Source organism: Lepisosteus oculatus, chromosome 21 (assembly GCF_040954835.1).
Source record: "Lepisosteus oculatus isolate fLepOcu1 chromosome 21, fLepOcu1.hap2, whole genome shotgun sequence".
In the NCBI taxonomy this organism is placed as follows: Eukaryota; Metazoa; Chordata; class Actinopteri; order Semionotiformes; family Lepisosteidae; genus Lepisosteus; species Lepisosteus oculatus.
Window position 1 is genome coordinate 2,228,003 of NC_090716.1, and position 25,825 is coordinate 2,253,827.

At 48.2% G+C, this 25,825-nt stretch overlaps 1 protein-coding gene across 1 annotated transcript; it reads left to right on the forward strand.

Moving 5' to 3' along the window:
• Positions 1-949: 949 nt before the first annotated feature.
• LOC102687527 (vesicular glutamate transporter 2.1) lies at positions 950-25,496 on the forward strand. Its single transcript, XM_069181418.1, has 12 exons — positions 950-1,843; positions 4,466-4,721; positions 5,896-6,014; positions 9,670-9,784; positions 14,296-14,383; positions 15,158-15,244; positions 15,356-15,498; positions 16,241-16,390; positions 18,376-18,508; positions 19,239-19,349; positions 22,292-22,419; positions 23,586-25,496. Exons 1-12 carry the CDS (start codon positions 1,761-1,763, stop codon positions 23,922-23,924), a joined length of 1,752 nt encoding a protein of 583 aa, XP_069037519.1. The 5' UTR covers positions 950-1,760; the 3' UTR covers positions 23,925-25,496.
• The last annotated feature ends 329 nt before the right edge of the window (positions 25,497-25,825 follow it).

Here is a 25,825-nt window from a genome sequence, read left to right on the forward strand (position 1 = left end):
CCCTTAGCCCGCTGCACTAATGTACGAGACGCCCTCCTGCTGAAGTACCTCAAGTGCATAAAGGCTCGCCTGTTGCCGGGGCCGCTCCGTTAAGCCGTAGAAAGCCTCTCCTATTGATTATTTTCTTCAAAGAGCGAATGCAGCACGCAAATAGCACACCCGCGTAATGGCCTCAAACTTCACGATCCTCAGCGCTGTGGAGAGCGGCGTGCGGGGCGCCGTTTTATTCGGCAGGCAGTGCGGAAATATTGCTGCGGGTGCTGAGAGTATTGTGGAGTTCGCGTCGGAGCTGGGGTGTGGCGTCCGGCTGAATAGCGTGTCAGAACTGAGAGCTCGGATCCCTTCTGCCTCTTTTAGGGGAGTTTGTATCGCGAGTGGAGAGAAGGGGGAAGAATCCTGCTTCTTGTCTTGCAAGGGGCGCCCAGAAGAAGGAGAATGGAGTTAAGAAAGTAGGGCAGGTTGCGTGATCCATCCTTCCCAACGAGGCGTCGCCAGAATCTGACGTATTTGCCTCCAAGCCGGGCCTGTGCGAGCAGGGGAGAGGGAGGGAGAGAGGCAGAAATGGAAGCAACTCGTCAATTTTTAATAAAGTCCTGCTCTGGGGACGAGCCTCCGGTTTCCATAGCAGCGCCGGCCCCGAGCACGGAGGGGACCCGGCGGCGCTTTTGATCTGAACACTCGATCACCCCCCCCACAACTGTCTGTCCGTCCGTCCGTCCCTTCTCCCCAGTCTGTACAAAGTAAAGTTGCAAACCAACCAGACCCCAGTTTTTCCAGAATACGGTCATTTTGTACGGCGTGTTCAGGTCCCGGGCCGGGGTCGGCTTGTTACAATAAAAATGAAGACATTGACCTCTCTCTCTCTCCCCCCCCCGAAAACCACCCTCCTCACACACCTCTTACAACATCCTCCAACTCCCCCCCGCCCCTCCGCTCTCCCTCCCCGCCTCTAACGCGTAGCGCGCTGTCGGAGCAGCTGGAGCGGCGGTCCGGGAGCGCAGACAGACCACCCCGCCTGCCGGCTCTGTCCTTGGTGCTGAACACGCGCGTTCCGGACCTGCTGCCCGAATGGATCCGCTCTGACCCGGAGCCGGTAACAACACGCGAGGGGACCGCCCCAGGGCGCGCGTGTCGGGCTCGCTCGCGCTGCAGGTCCACCTGAAGAGGGGTCTCTCTCTCTCTCTCTCTTTTTCCCCCTCTCTTTAAAAATTTGGATTCTTGTTTTTTTTAATTTTGGATTTTTTTTAGGGGGGACATTTAGGCGATCTTCTCGTTTTCTACACCACATATTTTGTTTTGGTTAATTTTTTTCACACCCCCCAGTGAATGAACCTCAGATTGTCAAAGGGGGGGTTCTCTTCACTTTCGATAAAGATTTTTTTTAAAAAAACGGAGACTCCAGGCGATGGCACCTTCCGCGCTCAGTGCGAGAGAGGCGAGCGAAGCGCTCAAGACTTTGTAATTCGGAGCGAAGGCGCCGTCAGACGAGCCTCGCGTCTTCGCCTATGTAGGCGTTTTACAGCTCTCTCTGGTGTGTGTGTCTTTTTGTGTTGTTGTTGGGGGGCGGCGAGGGGAAACTTTGGGGGAACCGAAGCTGGTGTTTTATTATTTTTGAAGGGAAAAAAAACAAGGAAATATAAATTTACCTCCCCCCCAAAAAAATCAACGAATCTTAGCAGTATGTGCGGTCATATTTCCTCCTAATATGATTCTTCCGCAACAATAAAAATCAAGGCTGCCGGGACAAACATCTTGTGGATATGGATACCGTGAAGGAGACGGTGCTCGCCGGGAAAGAGCGGGTGAAGACGGTGGCGGTGAAGTCGCTCGGACATCTGTACAGGTAAGACCCGACCGCCGGCCCGGCTGGTCTGCGGACTCGGGGGGGCGTGGGCTGTAGGGCTGGCGTCCGGCTGGCTGGGGGTCCCGCGTGTTTGTCTCGGCGAAGTTGATGCAAAAAGATTTATTTTTTTGTTCTCTCTCTCTTCCTTTTCGAAGGCGATTTTGAATGCCTTACGGGTCGGGTATTCGGCGGTTTGATTCTGAGTCTGGTAGCGTCCTCGGAAAATCGAGCAAACCCCAACACGGGTCCGTCTGCCGTTTGACGCCGAGACTTGAAGCGCCTGGAGCGCAGATCTCATGGAAAAAAAAAACAACCTGACCGTGGAACCGGTTTTAAAAACCAAAATTTCGATTCCGTTTAGAGTCGGTAAAAAAAAGGCAATTGTGTGAAATAAAGCAGAATCTCGGGCGGCAAGAATGATCAACGGGAACAGGTTTTTCTGTAGCCCTGGGACGTGTTCGATCACACAGTTCTCCCAGCGCGGTCTTCCGTTTTCGAAGAAAGCCGTCTGACGCTTAAATAATTCATGGGAGAAAAGTGATTCGACGCTGCGGAGACCAAGGCTTTATTTTACATTATTTATTCTTCATCTGAACGCAGATCGATTGCTGTTGATATTAAATGTCGCACTCTGTTGTTACAGCTTGTAGTAAATATTTTCCGCCCCGAACCGAAAGCCAAGCGAGAGACGAGTCGTTGTGCTCTATTGGCCTAAAATCCGTCAAATTGCTGGGTTTTTCTTTTTTTTAAATCGCAACGTTTTTACATGAAATTATGAATAATGTTTTTTTTAACAATTCGTTTTTTTATTGATTATTAATAATAAAAAAAACCCCAACATTTCGTGTTTTCGAAACGGTGACGGCGATTTGCACAGACATTCCGTTACACCGCGGCGTGTTGCGAGTCAAACTTGGGTGCATCTCCCTTCTCCTCCTTTACTGAATCCTCGCCACTGGACAGCAAATGTCTCTCTTCAATAATAAATTAATTTAAACACAAAACCAGGGCTCTTTCTGAATGGGGTATTGTGTATCTACATTACTACAGCCGTTAAACACGTCTGGAGAACTAGCGGTGTTTCCATTCAGATATTAAGATTTTCGAATCCGTTGCCTTTTGCATATTGTTAATTTGAGGTGACTTCTATCTGCGGTTTGAAACGGAGATTCTCCTTCTGTTACGTGAGCTTTTTCTACTCCATTTTCAAATAAGGATGGGGTGCTTTCTGAATAACGAAACGTATTTTTAAAATTTGATTGTTAACGAATCGAGCTAATACGTATATTACACCCCCTCTTCTTCTTATTATTCCAAATCGTTCGTTTCTGTTTCAAAAATGTAGAATCGAAACGAATGAAAATGAAAAGATGTTCGTCGTGCTTTTTTATGTTGTTGGCTAATTATGTTATATATATTATATATCATTATTACGGCGCATTCTGAGAAAATATCATTCTCTCCATAATTTCGATCACTTTCTTATGTATTAGCTCATCTGGAAATGTATTTTCTCGTTGATTTGGAATTGCAGCGAACCCAGTGACCCCTGCAATAAAACACAGTCACCAAGCAGATGTTGAGGTGTCTACAGCGTTTTTAGCATTCCCGGAATCCAGCTTCACTCGCCCTTAATTCATCCTGTGTTTTTGGACGGGAGAAGGGTAGCAGAGCCCGATATTTCCCCTTTGTCTTTCGATTTGTGTACCTGTGTTGAAAAATCAAGAGGCCCAGGTTTGCTGGAAACGAGATACTGCACTGCGGTGCATTTCCATCTCACTGGACAGGATATACTGAGTTATTATTATTCATATTATTATTATTCAATAATACAGGTATGGACACTCATAGGAAGGGCTCAGATACTGGGATTTTTTCGTTCAAATGTAATTGTTTTCCTCGACGACGACGCGAAGGAAATGCACGAAATCTAAGCCCGACTTTTGAAATAGAACAAATCTCGAACCGGCAAGTCTGCGACAACCAGTCTGCACCGGCACCTGTCGGGCACAGACCTGCTCCTCCAGGAGCCTGGCAGCACGGCGCCCCCTCTTGGCGGGGCTCAATCAAGCCCCTCGACACCCTCGGCGTTCGATTGTAATTCCCCCGGTTTCCGTCTCCGGTTCTATCTACCGTTTCAAAATCATTTGAGCTTTTAATACAAAATCTATTGCAATTGAATTCTCGTCTGATTTCAGCGTCCGTTCGCTGCGTTCACCCGCCTCCCGGACGCAGTCCCTCAGGGAGGGTCCCAGTAATCAAATATTTCTAGTTTGAATGCACATTTTACTGTATTGCACACAAAACACACACACCGAGGAACTTAACCCGTTCTTTTAGGGGGACCGAGCCACGCGTGGTCTGTTCTACGGTTGTGTTTAAAACCTGCTTTGTGCGTATCGCAGCGTGAACCCACTCCCACAGGTTGATCGTCGGTGACCCCAACCCCGCCGGCATCGGGTCCTGTCCACTCGTGGAATTTGTTTTTCATGTTGCTAAAGAAATATCGCGGCGCGGGGGCCGGCCCGTTAGCCCGCGGGTCGGGCCCGGTGAAGCCGGCGCCACCGGGCTGCGGCCCGCCGGCCAGCCGGGGCTGTGACGGTGTCCGCCTCTGGCGCGCAGGGTGCTGGAGAAGAGGCAGAAGACGGGCGAGGTGATCGAGCTGACGGAGGACGGCCGGCCCCTGGAGACCAGAGAGAAGAAGCCGCCCCTGTGCGACTGCACGTGCTTCGGGCTGCCCCGCCGCTACATCATCGCCATCATGAGCGGCCTGGGCTTCTGCATCTCCTTCGGCATCCGCTGCAACCTGGGCGTGGCCATCGTGGGCATGGTCAACAACAGCACGGTCCACCAGGGCGGCAAGATCATCATCACGGAGGTCCGTATTGCCCGGTGCTTCCCAACAGCCCCTACTACCCTACACATGTACCCGAATGAGCCCGAATAGACCCGAATGAGCCCGAATATACCCGAATGAGCCCGAATATACCCGAATGAGCCCTAAAGTCCACAATGTACCCGCCAGAGCAGGGGAACACCCAACACCGGCCGGGTTTCTCTCCAGCAGAGAACTCTGCTCAGCTGAATTCGTACAAGATTGTTCTTCAACTTAAAAGTGTTCAGAGGTCCGGCGGGGGTCCTGACCCCTGACCCTAGACCACCGGGGCTCTGGAGGGGCACGTGTCACGGACCTGACCAATTAACACATCGTTAATGTGGTGGTGGCCTTACAGTACCTCCCTCGACCCCGCCGCCGTGGGAAGGGTTTCAGACAGAATCAGGACGCCTCGTGCAGCGCTGCGGCTCGCGCAGGTGCTGCGATGACCTTGAGACTGTCACGAGCTCTTTGGGAAGGGGGGGAGTCTCGAGAGTTGGAGGAGCGTGTAACACGTGCGATGTCAAATGACTTGCAGAGTAATTTTAATCTTTAAAAGACGTTTTCACATTATTCGGATCCGCATTACCTTTAAACGTGAACTAAAATACAATTTTGTCATTTTAAACGTATTATTATTATTATTTTTACTATCACTATTATTGTTAAAACGAGCTGCAGTTTTCCGCCTCTGTTCTCGCCGGGGAATTGTACTTTTCATCTTAACAAATAATTCTAGAAAAATATACCTAAGATGAAAATACGCCCCGACGCTGCACAGTTTTATAAACTAAACGAAAACAGAGAAACGAACGGAGCCAATAAACTATTTAGACAAAGATTACACGGCAATATTTTCTGCTGAAGCTCAATGGAAAAAAACGTCTATACCCGATCGTTATTATCATTTGTATAATAATCTATAATTGGTGATCATCAATATCAGAAGTAATAATAATAAACTTTATTTTATATAGCGTCTTTAAAGGTGGCTTCTCGAAGCGCTTTACAGGATGTAGTATTCCTTTAGTTCTTGATAATTAACTAGAATATTAGTATAATTTGTGCTTTAATATGGATGTTTCGTTCAATGTTTAATTCAATCGTCCACGAAATTAAGGAACTGTTCACATATTTGCGTTTTTGCTAACTGGCGTTCCTGTTTTCTTTCTCCCAGAAAGCGAAGTTCAACTGGGACCCGGAGACAGTGGGCATGATCCATGGCTCCTTCTTCTGGGGCTACATAGTGACTCAGATCCCGGGAGGGTATATATCGTCCAGACTGGCAGCTAACAGGTAACTCATTCTGCAAATACACCTCCGGCCGGAAGCGGCAGGTGAGCTCTCGCCCCGCCCTCCCGAGCGCGCGGGCGCAAGGTGATGCGGCGTCAGGGCGAGCCGTGACGTCATTGCGCGCGAGACGGGTTGTCCAGGCAGAAATTTCTCCAAACGGCAAAATCTGAGTCTTATACAGAGACTGCGGCTGATCGGCCGTGAAGTTCTTAGTAGATTAATTTCGATTATATTTTTCGATATTGTATTAACATCTTTATATTTGTTTATATATAATATAATGAATAATTATAGTTAATGTATATTGAATAGATTATAAATATACCGTATATATATACCGTATGTATACCGTATAAATACATATATTTTATAATATAATAAATAGTTCAGGTGGGTAGCTGGGTTAGCAGGCGTAGGCTGCAAAGGAACAAGTCATAGGTTTATTCCATGCTGAAAAAAAGAAGAGAGAAAACACAACGTTTCGGCCGTGGAGCCTTTTTCAGATATAATAAATATAGTGGATAACTATTTGTTTAGTATAGTTAATAACTATTCTCTATATTTGAGTGATTTGAATAGTCTTACCTTAAATAATCGTTTTTTAAATTTCTGTTCCATTTTGATTTGCGGATCTTTTTAAAATTTACATTTTCTTTGAAATACCCGTACGTGCATATTCGTGTCACAAAGTAACCCCGTGGAGATTGATAGTTCCTCTTCCGCGCTTTTCGATTGAACAGTGAAAGGAAAGCGAGGGGGGGGGCAGGTTTTATTTTGGCCCGGGTCTCGCGGTGGGACCCCGGTCGCCCGGGTCTCGCGGTGATCCCCGGCGGCCCGTGACAGAGCCTCGCGCGGCTTTAATGAGCAAGAGCGTGCAGCTGGAGGCGCGAGCTTCAGCACCCGGAGGGGTTTTGCTCCACCTGTTAATGAGACCCCAGGAGGGGGCCGCCGCCGAGCCGGGTCCTAGAGCCTGTGCGATCTCCGGGCCGCAGCCGGGACACACCGGCTCTAGTTCATCTGAAGGGACAGAGAGAGAATATTTTTACTGCGTTCGTAAACGTTGTCCCTGTAGTCGGATTAATTGTAACTATTTTCAGATTAGAGCGAACTGTGTTAAAAAATATTACAAACTAGCCATTTCGTGTAACTATTATTATTATTATTATTATTATTATTATTATTATTATTATTATTATTATTACACACACACCCGAAAGAGGCTCCACAGCCGAAACGTTGTTTTCTTCTCTTTTCAGCAGGAATAAACCTTTTACTTGTTCCTTTGCAGCCTGCGCATGATGACGCAGCTCCCTACTTCAACTACTTATTATTATTATTATTATTATTATTATTATTATTATTGTAGCGCTCTGTGCCGCCGTTGACGGGCAGGGAGTTTAAGAATATTACAAACGTGCCGCTCCTGTAAGCGTTTTGATGCTGATCGCTGATCGCAGACCGGCTGTCGGCGCCTCTGTGTCTAAACAGATTTGCGCGGCCGCCGCGCTCGGAACACGGAGGCCCTGGCTGCCGGCGCCGACATTTGGTTTTTAATTCTGTTTAAAGAGCAACAAAACAGAGAGACTCCCTTCTGACACAAGGAAGCCGACTGATAGCACTGTATCGCGATGACTTCTATTTTCAGATTTTTCTGTAGCGCAGGTGCGCATGTGTCCTTGATTTTATATTCTTTTAGCAAGGACTTTTTCTGCAGAATGTAATCCTGGCAGCAGAAACTACTACTCTTAGAGCAGCTTTATGATTATTTGATTTAACGTGATTCGTATAAGCCTCAAATGACATGTAATTTTGTCGTTTTAAACGCATTATTATTATAAGGCAATAATTGAATGGTATTATTTTAATAAATGAGAAAGAGCAGCATCGCGCTGTTAGAAGCCGAACCCAACGATGATCCCTGAAGTGTCGATGACGCTTGATCAGGCGCGTTGATCTTGTCGATCAAGCCCCGCGCGGGCGCCTCCGGAGCTCGGACTGAGGCGCGCTCCAGCGCGACCGGGGCCGCGCGCCTGTGTGCGGGGAGGGCGGGGGCGACCCCAACCTGAATGGAAGATCCAAGAGGTCGTGTCATTCGTGTCATACGTAATTCATTAGGGAAACCTCGTCAAAAAAACAGACTCCGTCGCCCACCCCGGTCTTCCGGGTTTGTCCGCTTATAATCGTTTTCACTTTTTATAACAGAATTGTTTTTTACTTTTAACGATTTTTAGACCTTTGCATGACTGGAATTATTGTATCGTTTCCATTATTATTATTATTTTATTATTACTACTACTACTACTAATAATAATAATGTTATATGGTACATAAAGTATGATTTCCCTATTTTAACGACAACGGAATTGGAAATGTACTGTAACTCAAATGAAAACAGTCGCGCTGTCCACGTATTTAGCATTTGAATAAAAACCCTGCCTGGTTCCGGGTATTTCTCTAATAACACGGCTGTTATTTATTTCTAGTCTTGAATTTAACGATGAGGTTCGCCTTCGGGAGAGAGGCGCTTTTAGATGCTCGCGGAGAGGGCGCGTTTCGGTTCCGATCAGTTTTTCTCCGATTGCTCCCTGTCGATAACCGCGGCTTACTTCTCACGGTGCGAACATTTCGAAACGATTTCGAAACGCCTTCCGCATTTCGTTTTCGTTGGAACATTTATTAACTACGGGGTCGATTGTTTTCCCCATGTATAAACATTATTTCAAGTTCGCGCCGCGAAACCGAACATTTGTCTTCGTTTTTGCCTGGAGGGCATTTCAAAGGCGCCTATAGCTCAGGGTGTATTTTTTTTAGGAGACGACAAAGAAAGATTTTAAATATATGCATATATAAACTTTAACATAGTAAGATGTAACTTGGAGATGCCGGCACGCCATTCAATTTCGATCATTTGTCACAATTTGACACAATTAATTCTAAATAGATAAAGGGGCATCGTTATTTATTATTAATTATGTGTTATTGTGCGCTTCCATCGAATTAACACCCTTTAACATCTGGGTGTCTTAATTTATTTTTGGAAAGCAACAAAAACAGATTTTCTTCTGTCACTCAGAACGTGCTTTTAAAGCAAAACACCTTCTTAGACTCGGCGTGCGGCAGGTCGCGATTCCGAGCTGAAAAGTGAAAAATTATCCAGTTATCCGAGTAACGCGTTACACAAACTGTGAATGAATGCGGTTCGCATCTGGCTGGCCAGTGGCATAGGTGCGTAGGCATGCGACATGGGGAATATTTATTTTTAATATAAGATTTATAATTATTTCATATTCGGCTGTATGAATATCTTTGTGGATGTATTCGTTGGAAAACATCTACACGAAGTACGGAATATTTATTGGAAGCACCGAAACGCCCTCGAAAAATTAAATCAGGCGTTAAAATCTGTATTGTGCGGAATCGGCTTAATTTGCGCTGAGTACTTCTGAGTTTTTTTTGTATTTTTAACCCTAGCGAGACCCTAACGAAATAACGAAACGCGCGTTACTCCTGCCAAAGGGGAGCGCGTTTAAGATAAAAAAGGCCCCACTGGTGGGGAGCGGGGGTGTCAGGAGCTGTTGGGGTGTCAGGAGCTGTTGGGGTGTCACTGGCCACGGTGTCCCCCGCTTGCCGCGAGCTCACCAGCCTGTTCCCGTTCCAGGGTGTTCGGCGCCGCGATCCTCCTCACCTCCACCCTCAACATGCTCATCCCCTCCGCCGCGCGGGTGCACTACGGCTGCGTCATCTTCGTCAGGATACTGCAGGGGCTCGTGGAGGTGAGGCCGGGGGGGGAGGTTGGAGCCGTGACTGGCTCAGTTCATCTCGGGGTGCTCTGAACTGTGTTGACACTTACTTAGAGACGCTCAGTGGCAGGTCGTGTGATTTCACCCCGACTCGTTCTGAGAGTTTCCTCGGGGTTCCTGTGTGTCTTGGGTCTTGGTCCCTCTCTGATATGCCGCCCGTGTACAGTTTCAGACCGGTGGGTGCGGCCCTCTGTGTCTTTGGCTGGTGTCACAGCTCACAGGTCACAATGCAGCTCAAAAAGAAGTGTTAGGCTGCGGGCGTTGGCCCAAATCTTTCATGTCTGTGAAGGAGAGCTGCTCCAAGCTACAGAACAAGCCTACTCCTGCCACAGGCGGATTCATCTCGCCTGAGGAAATTCTTTGGATTTTAGCCGAATTGGATTAGTGGTTATTGAAAGTGATGCAATGTGATGATGATGATGATGATGATGATGATGATGATGATGAAGATCTGGGACATCTCTGCTGGCAAAGCGTGGCCTCCTAACGGATCTGCACTGCCACTGATGTGGAGGGTTTGAACCCGTCACTGTCATTGTACAGGACACAGTCTTCACAGTCGCCGTCTGGGTGAACTGCGTTGCGGAGCTGCTGACATTAACATGTGTAGAGCCTTGCTATTCATGCCGTAGGGAAGATCCCTCTGGGACGTGTCCCCTGACACAGCGGAAGTCATTCTCCCTCTCTCCCTGCCTGCTGCCCGTCGCTGTGTGTCAGGAGTGGCACACACACGTAGGGATCTTTCTGCCCCACCTGCTTTTTTTAGAGGTGATACCGGGAACCTCATTTCTTGAAGGAAAATCGTTACCCATCCTGTGGCCGTTCCCCCGTGTTCCCTCACTTACCATCGAGTCCATTTGCACTTGGCTCTCCCTGATCCCTGAACCTGATTCCTGAATCCTGGAGCCTAATCCCAGAACCTCGATCCCTGATTCATGATCCCTGAACCCTGATTCATGATACATGATTCACGCTTCACGATTCACAATCCCTGAATGCTAAATCCTGATCCATGATTCACAATTCATGATACCTGAACCCTGATCCATGATCCATGATCCATGATCCATGATCCATGATCCATGATCCATGATCCATGATTCATGACTCATGACTCATGACTCATGACTCATGACTCATGACTCACCATTCACCATTCATCATCCCTGAACCCTGAGCCCTGAACTCTGATCCCCGATCTGTGGCAAAGGTCAGTCTTCCCTTTGTCAGGATTTTGAAAAGCCAGTCTCTTACCTCTCAGCTCATCTGCCACCAGGGGAGGGTAGAGGGCACCAAGGAACATGCAGACCTAACAGATGCCCATGATCTCAGAGTAAATTCATTCTTCCCCTTGGCTGGCAGGGAGTCCTGCAGGCATGGATGGATGGATGATGGACGCTGTCATAACTGCTTATACCTCCACTCCTGCGCTATTACAACTATATTGGAGGTCCCATTGCTATAGGTGCCTTCTGGGATTTGTCCTTGAGCTGCTGAGCTGGGGCTCATTATTGCAGGGGACGTCCCGGCGGCGTGCCGTTGTTTCAGAAGGAAATACAGCTGTGCAGGCTTTCACCGCCATGTGGGAGACGTCAGGGAATGGGCTTGTTCTGTGGAAGTGTAAAACTAGGGCAACGCGACAAATTAATACAGGAGAGGTCCCACCCTGCCTGCCCAGGAACTTAGAAACCTCTGTGCAGACTAATTTCCCCTGATCTTCCCCGACTTCCTACTGGGGAGCCAGCGTTTCTACTCATGGATTAAATGTTGATCAATAACACAATGGAAAATGCACATCACTGCGGCTTTCTGCAAAACAAATATTTTTTGGTGACCTCCTAGACCAGAGGTATCTCATGACACATGTAAATGAAAGATTTATCAAGCATTACTAAGTGACATATTGGGATTATTCCCAACCTCTACTGTAGAGCAACTGGATATTAATAATACACCCCAATTCTCATCATAGTGGTGAGCCTAATCAATATCATATGTTTTTATATATGTCCTTAATAATATTTTAACAGATAGCTTACTGACAGTGAGAACAGTGTCATCCACTCTCCATCTGTACAGGATCTGAGAATCCTCCATCTGTCCAGGTGGAAATAAAGACAGAGGCACATACTGTACAGTAGATTTATTTCCTTTGCTCAGTTGTTCACAAGGTCTCACAATTTTTGGGGTTTGCAAACAAAGGACTGAGCACAGCACCCCCTACACCCCCCACCCCCAACACCACCCGATGTGACGTATTAATCAATACTGCCAGAGCAAGTTGTCTGCAGAGCAATCAATCACCGCTAGCAGGTTGGAACAGAAATCCGTTCTGTGTGGCAGAGGATGGTGTCACTGCTGACACTCGCTAAATCTTTAATGTGATAAAGCTGGCATCCATATTAATTACTACCTGCGTGATTTTTATTTTCACAGCGCAGCTCCATGGGGAATGCAGGTGATTCTGAGCAACAGAGATTGCTTCACCTGAAATCGAATCAAATCAAACAGACCTGCAACACCTCACTCCACTTATTCACAAAGTGTATGGTCACTTGCTCGCAAGTGCCTTGGGGCAGCCTTGTTGTGAAAGGCGCTTTATAAAAATACATTGAATTGAATTCTCCCCTGCCTGCCTGCCTCAGCCCCCAACCCCTGCATTTCCCAAACGTTTTAAAGCACTGTTGAAAATATTCACTCATTTGTGCCGTTGTCTATCGTCGTGCATGCTTACGAAAAAGCTTGGTAAGTGTCTTTTCCTGTGATGTCTGTCAGAAACCCGATTTTCTTCCACATGTGCAGCCGATCCACGAGACACAAACAAATGCTCTTCTGGAAATTGAAAGCACAAAGTTGTGAAAAAATCTGACGATTCTTTTTCTGTTACTTGCTCTGAAGGGACAAAAATGAGGGAGAAAGAGTAACAGAATTAAGAGGATGAATTTAATTATTCTGTTTTAGTTTCTCACAGTGCTATCCATATTTTATAGATGTAGACTTGTGCTGGTGACATGAATATGTTACGTCACAGGCATTTGAGTTAATTACAGTAAATTAAACAATAGATTTTAGAATTCTCCCCTAGCAAGCCCTAGCAATTTGTATCTACCAATAGTTGATCGTGCATCAATTAGTGTTTAATGAATGTGTAACAGAAATTTTCTTCACGCTTAATAAGTCACTCGTCTGTTTGAATATGCTCTGTGCGTTAGATGGGAACTCATTAATCTTCATTCAAACCTTGAGTTACAAAGAATTGTTTATTGCAGTGGCTGGGCATCAAGGTTTCGGGAATCGTTCCAAAAACCACAGTGTCTTGTCACACTCCTGCTCGAAAACCAAAATGTGGCATTTTTTAGCTGAAGGTCGTAAATGTGACATTTCTGGATTCATGTGAATTTGGATGTAATGTCAGATGAGGAGAAAGATCTAATAAATAAACTCCATTAAGAAGCTATTAAATACAAAAAAGGCTTGTTTTCCTGGTGACTTCTGACAATTCTTAGTTTTTACAGAGTACCCTGGGACCTGAGACGTGGTTTTCTTAATCACCTATGCTCTTTGCTCTGTCTTGTCACTAAGCTATGAAGACAGTCTTGCTCTCAGTGTTTGCTCCACAGAATGGCTGCTCACTGTATAAAGTCTCTGCCTCAGGAAGCTTCTTACTGTCGTTAATGTCTTTTTACTCAAAGTGACCTCTTTTCCAATACTGTTGCCCAGAACAGGCACAGCACTCTGAACAGAGTTGCAATAGAATGCGTTTTGTTATAGCCAGCAGCTGTATCCGTGGTAGCCCCACTGGAGCTCAGCAGGTGTGAGCCTGGTCAGTACCTGGATGGGAGACTCCTGGGAAAGCTGAGGCTGCTGCTGGAAGAGCAGTTGTGGGGCCAGTAGGGGGCGCTCACCCTGTGGTCTGTGTGAGTCCTGATGCCCCAGTATAGTGACGGGGACACTATACTGTAAAAGGGCACCATCCTTCAAATGAGACGCAAAACTGAGGTCCTCACTCTACTTTCTTGAGAAGAGTAGGGGTGTTACCCTGGTGTCTTGGCCAAATTTCCCCCTGGCCTTTACCAGTCATGGCCTCCTAATAACCCCCATCTCTGAACTGGCTTCCTCACTCTGCTCTCCTCCCCACTGAGAGCTGGTGTGTGTGAGAGGACTGGAGCATCATCCAGGTGGGGCTGCACACTGGTGGGGGTGGAGGGGATCCCCATGACCTGTAAAGAGCTGGAGTGGAGGGTCCAGAAAAGCAGTATATAAGTGTAAGGAGTTATTATTGTTATTTGTACATCTTTACAAAGCCTCCCAGCCTATTCACCTGTTTGTTCTCAGTTGTATTGCATTCTGTGGAGTGAACTGTTAACGGGTCAACATGAATGCCCGGATCCTGTCTTGTGGATCGCCCTTGCTGGGCCGTTGCCACCTATCGGGTGTTTCTATCGCACAGTGTGAGCAAGGCTAACGCATGACTCTGTGTGCAGGGAGTCACGTACCCTGCCTGCCATGGGATCTGGAGTAAATGGGCGCCACCCCTGGAAAGAAGCAGACTGGCCACCACCTCCTTCTGTGGTAAGAGATGTGTTTATTATCATTGACGCTGAGCATGCAACCCTTTTCAGGAATCATCAGATATTTTATTTGGACTCCTATGAGGGTGTGATCTGGTGTCCGTTTAGGGCCAAGAGAATGGTCAATCCTTACCCCAGAGGTCAGCTGGAAGCAGCCTGACCCAATTCCTCCCACCTCTTCCCCGACCTCCAACCCTGTGCGTCCCGGCAGGGTGTGCCAGGGCAGCCCCAGCAGCCCGGTGTGGCCGACTGGTAAGCCCGTGAATGGCAGTGAGCTGGGGGCCTCAGTGTGGTGCACTGGTCAGGGTGCTGGACTTGCAACTGGAAGGTTGTGGTTGCGCCTGTGGCTGGAAGGTTGCCGGTTCAAATCCCGCGGCCGGCAGAGGAATCCTACTCCGTTGGGCCCCTGAGCAAGGCCCTTCACCCCAACTGCTCCAATGGCTGACCCTGCGCTCTGACCCCCAGCTTCTCTCCCTGTCTGTGCGTCTCATGGAGAGCAAGCTGGGGTCTGCGAAAAGACAAATTCCTAATGCAAGAAATTGTATAGGGCCAATAAAGTGATCTTGCTTCAGTAATGCAGCCCGTTAGATTTAAATAGGTCTAAATACTGTATAAGTTACCCTGGATGAATGCATCAGTGCATTAATTAATAATGCAAATAATAGCTCATGCTCCGTCCTGGGCTGAAGTTGACCTTTGACCCGCTCCATGTTCAAGCTCTTGGCTTTTGCTGGGCGCAGCAGCGTGTTCTCAAGCCCTTCCTGTCTCCCTGCAGGCTCCTATGCTGGTGCCGTTATAGCCATGCCCCTCGCCGGGATCTTAGTGCAATACTCCGGGTGGTCTTCGGTCTTCTATGTATACGGTACGTGTGCCGGGCGGCTCGGACGTTCACGGTAAATTATCCCCGCCCTCTGTCGGTCCCGTTCCCACCGTTTCCCCCTGACGCGTCTCTCCCCCCCGCCTGCCGCTGCAGGGTGTTTCGGGATGTTCTGGTACATGTTCTGGATTCTGGTGTCGTACGAGAGCCCCGCCGTGCACCCCACCATCACGGACGAGGAGCGCAGCTACATCGAGGAGAGCATCGGGGAGAGTGCCAAGCTGCTGGGCCCCGCAGAGGTGAGCGAGCCCACGAGCTGCCCAGCAGAGCGGCTCCCCCTGCTGGCGAGAGGTGGCCTTGAGATGAGAGTGCAGGAGGCGTCTGACCCGGAGTCCTTCAGCGGGTCAGAGGGAGGATGGGAATATAGTGCGGAGGCCGTCGTTAAGGAAAGGAACGGTGCTCATCCGCAAGTGCTAATTGGTTGAGTGATGGGGCATCTGGGTGTGGGATCTGACAGGGAAAGGTTGCTATCCATCAGTGGGATGTTCTCACTCTTCGGCCGAGTTCATTTGAACATCGTTAGGCGTAGCGGTTTGGCTCCGCGCTAGATCGAGCTGATGTGCCAGCTGTACCAGTAGACACCTGCTCAGGACCGGGTGGAGTGTGGTCTCCTTCTCTGATACACGGCTGGAGCTCTCACTGCTGAGCCAGGGCAGTGGACAGAGGCAGTCATAGCAGAAATGGCAACCTAATGGCTAGGAATTCCTATGGACTATTGAAGGAATGTCAGCCGGAATGAGCAGTGTGCATTCCCTGCACCCCTGCTTGTGCATGGCTTCTGCTCTTGTCCTGAATTGAATGCTTTGCACAAATGAACTGTGCCGTTATATTAGTATTTCTTTATTATATTTTTGTATTCTGTCCGTTTGTCGTCCTCTTGTGAAATGGAAAGGAACGTAGTTTGAGTGAAATCTGTGCTTTGACTTGCTTCTCCCTGTTGTCATTCTGCAAATAGCTGTTGACTTTCTTCTCCTTCTCCAGAAATACAAGACCCCCTGGAAGAAGTTCTTTACCTCCATGCCAGTCTATGCAATCATCGTTGCCAACTTCTGTAGAAGCTGGACTTTCTACCTGCTGCTCATCAGCCAGCCTGCCTACTTCGAAGAGGTGTTCGGGTTCGAAATCAGCAAGGTCAGAGTCCGCCCAGCAGGGAAGATTCAAGCTCACGTGATTCTGAGCGGTTTTGGATCATTAAAGGGGAACTGCAGTCCCAATTTGTCAGACCGGTTATTAATCTCGGTAACAAAATAAATTCATTGACGGTACAGAAAACATGTTCAAATTCCAAATTGAGCACAAGATTGTGAGCTTTGTGAAAGTACCGTATTGTCACAAACCCCTGGTCTTGTCATGGACGAGAGCGAGGCGCACTATGACATAAAGCAGCCCTTCCTGCTCTCTAGTCCCGGTCATGACCAACGAACAGTGATGCACAAGCAAATAAGTACATAATTGTGCAGCAGACATCTCACTGCAGAAACGTTCCAGCGTGATCTGCATGCAGAGTTAACAAGTAAGTTCTATTTAGCTGCAAAACCATCTTGAAGTCGAGAGCACCACCACACCACTCAGGGTCCAGGTCTTCTAGGACCAGTGTCAGGAGGTGGCAGCGGAGAAGGAGCCCCAAGGCACAGGGAAATAATGAAACCTGGTATATTTCTGTGCAATTCAAACACCCTGCTTTTATGCAGTGTTTGTCCCAGGGAGCTGGCTCTCAGGATTTATTGTCGCTCTGCCTGCAGTGCTCAAGTGGGAGGAGGATGGGTCACCTCCAGTTAAGCGATACCCCAGTGCTTCCCTAGGCTTGCCATCTGATTATTACCTGCAGTAAGATTTACTGTATCTGCATCAGGCCTCAATGTAATCAAGCCCACGTCTCTCCAGTGCCATGATGTGTAATGACAGGCATGCAGAGATACACAATTCCATAAATATCTCAAACCCTTACAGTGACGCGAGGAGCCAGGCCAAAAGGAAGATGTTAATCTTGTACCTGCGTCTCCTTTTTGCCAAGTGATTGATCTTTTGCTTTGCTCTGGGAGGGATTAGCAGAGCAGAGCTCTGGGCAGGAAGGAGTCGAGTGGAAGGAGGCTGGTGTGTGTTTTCAGGCAGACGGTAGCTCCTGTTGCTTTAATTCCCTCCAGGCCTAATGGGAATTCAGGCTCTGACGATGGTTAGAGCTGTGCTGTGCCCATCTGTGTGTCTTTTTACACTTTCTGTGTGAAAACCACATTCACCTTCTAGACTCCTCTCTACTGCTAATTCTTAATTAATGAGACTGAGCTCTCACTCAAAAGGTATTTGTAGAAATTTATACAACAGGGTATGTCACTGGAACAATCTGAAAGGCTATATTTAAGGGGTCTACACCTAGGATTTGAACCCATAATAAGATAAGATGATTAGTGTTTTTTCACAGGTGTTATGCAAAACACTGAATTAGGTTCCCAGCTTTTGAAGCTCCCTGTGCACACGATTGAAGCTGACAGCGGGACTTCTTCCAAGAACCAGCTGGATGAGATCCCCAGATCAGTTTGCTGCTAACTACCTTATGGGTCTGAGGGGTCTGCTGGCCTACTGTCGTTCGTAACTGTTCATAGGAACTACAACAGCTGAACTTGGAAGATTATTGTTCAAATCCCTTGTCCTCGAGACGGACAGGAATCCCTCTGTTCCTCTGCGAGAGCGAGGCGATGGAGCGCTTCATGCAGTGAGGGCACCTCAAGCTGCACAGACAGCGCGCTCATGAGGCTGGGAGGCAGGGGGATGGGCAGACAGGCCGAGCTGGATAGCGGGTGTGTGTGCGTGCGTGTGGCAAGGGGCACTATGACTGCTTGACCCCTCATGCCATCTCACTGAAACTGACTGTGCAACAGGAGTCCTTCGGCACCGTAACATCTGTTTACTGTATCACTAGGATTTAGAGTTCAAGTCATTTTATAGTTTGACGTCGGATTGATCTTTTTTGCATGGTATAAGATGGTATGCGGAGCAGCACTAAAAATGACACAGTGCAATTGATTCCAGTGCTTGACCGCTGCGTGTTCAGGGCCTCTCAGCTGATTGTGGTAGAAGGCGCTCCGAACGGTCAGTCAACAGGCTTTTCTCTCGGCCAGGTGGGCATGCTGTCGGCCGTCCCTCATCTGGTCATGACCATCATCGTGCCCATCGGAGGGCAGATCGCGGACTTCCTCCGCAGCAGGAACATCCTCACCACCACCACGGTCCGCAAAATCATGAACTGTGGAGGTAAGGCCTTCCAGGCCAGGGGGAGGGCGAAGCAGAGGGCGAGAAGGCGTTCAGTTTCGAACCCGGAAGATATGTCCAGGGTTAAAATAGGAGGTCATCCCAGCTCATCCTGGTTTCCATGGCCTTTAACATTCTAGGGAACATGTGAGTCCCCTCCTGTCCATTGCAGAGCTTAGCTCCCCTCAGCTCTGCTGGCCCCCACTCCTACAGCTGGGGTAGAGAACCTCACTCCAGGTCCAACAGGAGTGTCTGCAGCAGGGACTCGAGCCCACAACCCATCCAGAGCTGTGAGTCCAGAGATTCATCCACTGTGCTTTACTGCTCCTCCAGGGTTACAGTATAAACAGTAATCTAGGAGCTTCTTGAAGAAGAAAACAAGATATATATACAGTACAGTATACTGTATATACTCAGGCGCACACATGTTATGGAACGAATTAAAGGACTAAGTTAGGAGATCCACATACCGTGAAAAACAAACAGCATACACAATGCATAATAATTGTGCAGCTTCAATGACAGGCAGAACACAGGTTTGGGAGGAAAGACAGCTCCTTAACTCTAGGACCGGACTGCCCAGATGTACCATGGGGAATATCTCGTCCTTAGCCAGGCTGCTCACAGACAAAGCAGGACTGCAGTCTCTTTGCTTTCCCATTGGTGAAACGAAACTGTAGGATGCCGTCTCCCCATGCGCGTGGATTCTGAGTCGTGTGCTTGCCTGCTGCAGGGTTCGGCATGGAGGCCACACTGCTGCTGGTGGTGGGTTACTCTCACAGTAAAGCAGTGGCCATCTCCTTTCTGGTCCTGGCTGTGGGCTTCAGCGGCTTCGCCATATCAGGTGAGTTCCCACGAGCCCCTGCTGTCCCCAGCCCCCACGGGAAGAGAGCGTATCTCTGTGTCACGCATTCCACACACATTCCCACGCGCACCCACTCAAACAGACGCTCACGCCTCGACTGATCTTCCCATCGCCTCTCACTCCCATCACTACATCACTACTGCAACCCTCCTCTTTTCCCATACCATCAATTACCATCGCCAGCAGCCATATCACTCTGCAACTCACAACTGGCAGCCCCACTGGAGCTCAGCAGGTGTGAGCCTGGTCAGTACCTGGATGGGAGACCTCCTGGGAAAAACTAAAGTTCCTGCTGGAAGTGGTGTTAGTGGGGCCAGTAGGGGGCGCTCACCCTGCGGTCTGTGTGGGTCCTAATGCCCCAGTATAGTGACGGGGACACTATACTGTAAACAGGTGCCGTCCTTCGGATGAGACATAAAACCGAGGTCCTGACTCTCTGTGGTCATTAAAAAATGTTTCTCGAAAAGAGTAGGGATGTTACCCTCGCGTCCTGGCCAAATTTCCCATTTGCCCTTTACCAATCATGGCCTCCTAATAATCCCCATCTATGAGTTGGCTTCATGCTCTCCTCCCCACTGATAGCTGATATGTGGTGAGTGTTCTGGTGCACTATGGCTGCCGTCGCATCATCCAGGTGGGGCTGCACACTGGTGGGGGTGGAGGGAACCCCATTACCTGTAAAGAGCTTTGAGTGGAGGGTCCAGAAAAGCGTTATATAAGTGTAAGGAGTTATTATTATTATTATTATTATTACTATTTCGGATTCTCTTTGGAGCTCCCTAGTGCGCACACCCTCCTTCTTTCGGTTTTGATCTCACTGTTGCTTCCTGGACTCTCGCTGGTTTCTGACCTCGTCTCTGCCTTTTGCGATTGGATTTGTTGCCTCGATTGAACTGTCCCAGCCCGGTTTTTGCCTTTCGCCGGCCTATCGGTTTTTTGAGCATAAGGACTTGCATTTTTTGTTACATTTTCTATCGGGGACTTCCTGCAACCATGTGGGGATGTCACCAACTTGAACCCTGCAGAGGGTCTTTATTTTTTAGCATAACGATTGCCAGCACTCTGTCTGCAAGCCCAGAGATTTCAGAACTGATGCCTGGTGTGCTGCATGCTGAAACGCCTAAGCAGAAAAAAACGATGCAAGGACCGAAGACATTTGCACTGAATGCACGCATGGGATTTTCTCTGAAGGGCTGTATGCGGCTGTTGATTGCATGTGGGGATATACCACTGAGACAATACTTCCAGTTCAGGAAAATTATTGACAGAAAAAGAGATAATAGAGTTCCAGTGACTTTATAAGTAATTTATAAGTGGTCAAATGTCCTTCTTGCTCTTTGCATTTTAAGGAATGTGACTTGGCAATATGGAGCTCCAAAGAATGGGAGAGCCGAGCAGAAGGTACAATACAGTGAGCACTGTGAGGAAACAGTGCTGATGAATTTGTGAAATCCCAGGGCAAGCTGCCTTAATGTCTGGAGTGAAAATTAATGAAAGTCTGCTCACACTCCTGGAGCTGCGCAGGGCGTTAAACTGGATCAATAAGCATGATTTATTAGCAGACGTATCTTGAAGTGGACCGTCCTCCTGGTCATCTGTTAGCAATTAGAGATACGCTAATGACCAGAGCGTGCGAGAGCCCCAGGTTCAGCTCTGAGCGGCTGTACTCCTCTGTGCTGCAGCCTGTTCGATTTCTCACACCCCAGAGAGAAGAGTGCTTTCGTTCAATGCGCACACCTGGAGGGCAGAGGGTTTTTTTTTTTTGTCGAAAGCCTTTAATAATTGAAAAGCATTCCTCATAGGGACACGGGGGACACAAAAGGTTTCTGCTGGAAAAAAAACATTCCTTTCCAGCTGCCAAAGAAGCTGCCTTTCTGGTGCCTGTGCTCGGCTTCTAGTCCGTAACCTGACTGCATTTTTTGCTCTAGAAATAATTAGGCTGATGGGACACAGCCGTAGATAAAACTGATTACTACAGAAGTTCTGTAACGGAGGCGTTCTTTCCGGACCCTATGCAGACGACACAATCCGGGGTCGAGTGAGGAAAACAAGGGGATAAAAGCAGGTGGGAGTCGGGAATGAAAACAGGGGGCGTGTCCCTGGTGCGCTGGTGTTCAGGGAAGGTGTGGGTGAGGCAAACTGTCCAAAACTGAGTCCAATGGGGAATCCGAGACAAGGCAAAATCCAGAGCCGGGCGGTCCATCCAAGACAAACGGGATTAAAACAGGAACCAGGTCAGAACCGGCACAGGGACAGGAACTTTAAACTTGACAGGACCAGGCGCTCCAGGTCCCGGACTCGCCTGGTACAGGAACCAGTGCAGAGCCCAGAACTGAGAGCGTCCGGCTCTTGTAGGACAGGGGGCAGGAACTGGAGGCAGGTGCAGGGGATGAGTACAGAACAGGGAAGGGCTGGGGCGTCCTTAAGAGGAGGGGTTTAGGATCAGTTCAGTTCAGTTCATAGGCACAAGTACAATGAAGTATTGGAGCATACATGCCTATACATTTGCATGTATGCTCCAATACAAAGACATTAAGGAAACAGCAACAACATAAACATAGAACAGCAACAGCAGCAACAACAAGTTAGATAACATACATCTTAGAAAAAAAAACATCATTGTGATCCAGTGGTGGGGGTAGAGTTCAGTAATCTGACAGCTTGTGGGAAGAAACCGTCTCTGAACCTGGACCTTCGTGCCCCTATGCTCCCATAATGCTTAGGAGCGTTAAAAATGGGAAAAAAACATGAAACGTGTTTTTCTCAATACCTCAACTCAAACTTCCGCCCTCAGAAATGACGGTGTTCCGTATCCTTCAGTGGTTTTCGGGGAGGGATAAGCCAGAAGTGTCCAGTGGTGGTTTCTCCTCGGCAACGCATCATCCGGTATTCCTGCTGATCCCATCTCTCCCTGTCCTCAGGTTTCAACGTCAACCACCTGGACATCGCGCCGCGGTACGCCAGCATCCTCATGGGCATCTCCAACGGCGTGGGCACCCTGTCGGGGATGGTGTGCCCGTTGATCGTGGGTGCCATGACCAAGCACAAGGTAGCACGGCGTGGCTCGTTATATTCTGCCCCCCCCAGGGGGCGCTCTCGGGCAGCAGTCTTGGGGGTCGTTCCAACAGTCTTGGGGTTGTTCAGCACAGTCTTGGATTCGGAAGCTTGTGACAGAGTACCCTGGATCTGGGTGTGTTGTTCGGAGGGTGAGGGGACTGGGAGTAGATGCTGCTCGTCAGTTAGTGCTTTAGCTGGGTGCCGTAAAGATAAGAGGTCCATAGAGGCCGCCATCTTGTCTTGGCATCTATGTGACACCAGTCGTCAGTTGCAAGTTAGCTCACGAACCCTTTTTGGTGCTCAAATTTTCTCTTGGGAGAATATAATACAATATAACAACATACTCATTAACCATTTTGAAGTTGTAGCTGGGACGGGTCCGTTTCACAAAAGTCAAGAATCCATTTCTGATGGCGTGTGCTGATGCGCACTGCGATAGCAATACAATATGTCACAATAGTGACAGCAGGTCAGTTTGTAACACACTCCTGCTGCGACTGCCTTTTAGCCAAGCACACATTCCACCTGGTTGGTTGGAAGGAAGCATCCCAAAGTGCAACTGTTTCCTGGCGTCTTAAACCAGCTTCTTCAAGGCTAGCACCGAAGACTGGTTCGTCTCAATAAGCTTCTTTCTTGGAAGAGGCTCCTTTCTTCAGATATTTCCGGGAAGACAAAGCAGTCATGAGGATAGATGAAAATCCTTTTTGGCGGTACTGCAATTAGACTTTCTTAAAACCGGTCTGGAATCCCAGCATGCCGTTGTGTGTTGTCAGCCACCGCAAGGCCTGCTGGGTAGCGCTGCATGACCTCTGACCTCCTACCCAGGCCACTCTGATTGTAAAAAGAACATCCAGTAGAAACAGGTCAGCTCGGTATCCAGTAAATGTATTACAGCATCCATTTTAAAGGGCCTTAGTATATTAGAACGCTTAGATTACTAGGAGATGTCTACTGGTGAGCAGTTCGTACCATTAGAAACCAGCTGCTTACTACAGCGGAGACCCAGTGGAATTTCACCTAAGAGTGGGTTGGATCGGTTAGATCAGATCAATAAAGGTTGCAATCACCAAGCCGGTCAACACGGGGCCGGCGATTCTTCTGTTTGGGGTGGGTGAGTCTGAGCCCACGGTGAGTGACTCCCTGTGCCCCCCCCCGCAGACGCGCGAGGAGTGGCAGTACGTGTTCTTGATCGCGGCGCTGGTGCACTACGGCGGGGTGATCTTCTACGGGCTCTTCGCCTCGGGGGAGAAGCAGCCCTGGGCCGACCCCGAGGAGACCAGCGACGAGAAGTGCGGTTTCATCCACGAGGACGAGCTGGCGGAGGAGACCGGGGACATCACTCAGGGCTACAGCAGCTTCGGTCCGGCCAGGACGTACGGAGCCACCACCCAGCTGAACGGAGGCTGGCCCAGCAGCTGGGAAAAGAAGGAGGAGTACGTGCAGGAGGAGACGCAGCAGGGCAGCTACGCCTACAAGCAGGAGGGGGACTATTCATAAGCGGAGAAGCCGAACAGCGGATATGTCGCGTAGTGTCTGTGAGTTTAAAAACAAAAACGACAAAAAAAAAATAAAAAGAAAATTCATCGTGGTCCATTTGCACAAACTTAAAAAAAAAAACAAAACTAAAGAAAAAATAGTGGTGTAAAACGTGAAAAAACAGGATGTAAAACACGATTCAACATGGCGGGTTGTAAATGTATACATGAATATATGAATTTATTTGGAAGTGCAATCTGTATAAAAAAAAAAATATTGTGACATTTTTCACCTCATTACGCCAGCTTTCTCCACCTGTAGAAGAATTAGGATGTATAATTTATAGACCCGGACTGTACTGGGGCAAATGACTGGCTCCGCGTGAGCCAGATATCGTAGTAACATCGACAAAAATAACCGTGCGTACCGTAGTTGACCATTGTAGTACCAGTACCTGCTCCGTTTTAAATGTTTTGTAGTGTTTGGATAGCGAAGTGTTGGCTTTGATTTGGATGTCGCAGTCTCGATATTTCCTTTCGTTTTGTTTTTTTAACCTAGATTGAATTTATTTTCCTCCTCCCCCCCCGAAATCCCGATAATTCCGTTAGACACGCTGGGGGGGGTTATTCTTGCCTTTGTGGTTTAAGAGCACACAAACGAACAAAACACAAACCCGAAATCGACGAGAAAAAAAAAAAGGGCCATATTTTTGTAATGGACAAGAAGGCTTCAAGGACTCCTGTGCTGCGGATTGAGTCTTGTGGAGCAATAAGACGGGGGATTGAAGACCGTCCCGGGGTGTGGATGTCTGGAGGACGCCAGGCTCCCAAGCCTGCGCGAATGACGAGTCGGCAGGTTCGCACGATAAACCAAAGGCGACATCTAGCCCGGAGAGTCTAGGCTGGTCCCCCCCCGGCTCACGTCTTCATCCTGTATCTGATGGACTTGGGCCGCAGTCTGTGTACAGAGCAATAAGCGCACAGCCGCGCCGCCGGCGTCACCCCCATCTCCAACACCTGTGTGTAACGCGGAAGTATTTAACTGTAGCTGTTTTTTTTGTTTTGTTTTGTTTTGTTTCGTTCTGGAGTCGTGTGATGTTCAAACAAACAAAAAAAAAACTGAGACGTGGTGAGAGTCGGACACTGACCTCCTGGCATGAGATTGGGGGGCCACCACTGACGACTCCCTCTTCCCGCAGTCCAAACATTCGTCGCTGTCCTGTCCGTTCCCAGTGGAGTGATCCGGAGGGGCGTGCTTGCTCTCCGGTCTCCTTTTCTCTCGATTGAACTGTGTCGTGTTAGTGGTTGGAACCCCCCTCCCCAAACCCCCTTTCTAGAGTCGCAATATATAAGGGTTGTTTGCAAAGGTGTTTAACTTTAAAAAAAATAAATAAAATAAAAATAATAATGGCGCTACTACAGATGTTCTACATTTCTACATGACTCAAGGTCCCATTCTCGCTTTGTGCCTCAGAAGTGAAGTGATCGTGTGGTTCTATGGCTTATCTTGGTGTGTTCAATGGAGAGGTTTGTTGCTGTCAAAAAGTGTTAATAAAATGCTCTATATATCCTTTTGTAAAAAAAAACTCAAGAAGTGGCTTCCCTTTGCCTTTTTTACTTATAAGATACAAAAATACTCCTTTGTTATTGTATGTGGGACAACACACGTAACAATTCTACAAAGGTAGAATATAGGGTCTGCAATATAGGGGTACACAGATGGGTATGGTATAGAATATAGGGGTAGGTGGGTTGGGTTTGGTGTAGTGTAGTATATAGGTGTACACAGATGGGTGTGGTATAGAATATAGGGGTAGGTGGGTTGGGTTTGGTGTAGTGTAGTATATAGGCGTACACAGATGGGTGTGGTATAGGATATAGGCGTACACAGATGGGTGTGGTATAGGATTTAGGCGTACACAG

Bases quoted from the DNA above. Each gene is read 5' to 3' on its own strand.
- LOC102687527 (XM_069181418.1), top strand. From the start codon at position 1,761: ATGGATACCGTGAAGGAGACGGTGCTCGCCGGGAAAGAGCGGGTGAAG. The intron at 1,844-4,465 runs GTAAGACCCGAC...TCTGGCGCGCAG, and splicing joins TCGCTCGGACATCTGTACAG to GGTGCTGGAGAAGAGGCAGA. The intron at 15,245-15,355 runs GTACGTGTGCCG...CTGCCGCTGCAG, and splicing joins TTCGGTCTTCTATGTATACG to GGTGTTTCGGGATGTTCTGG.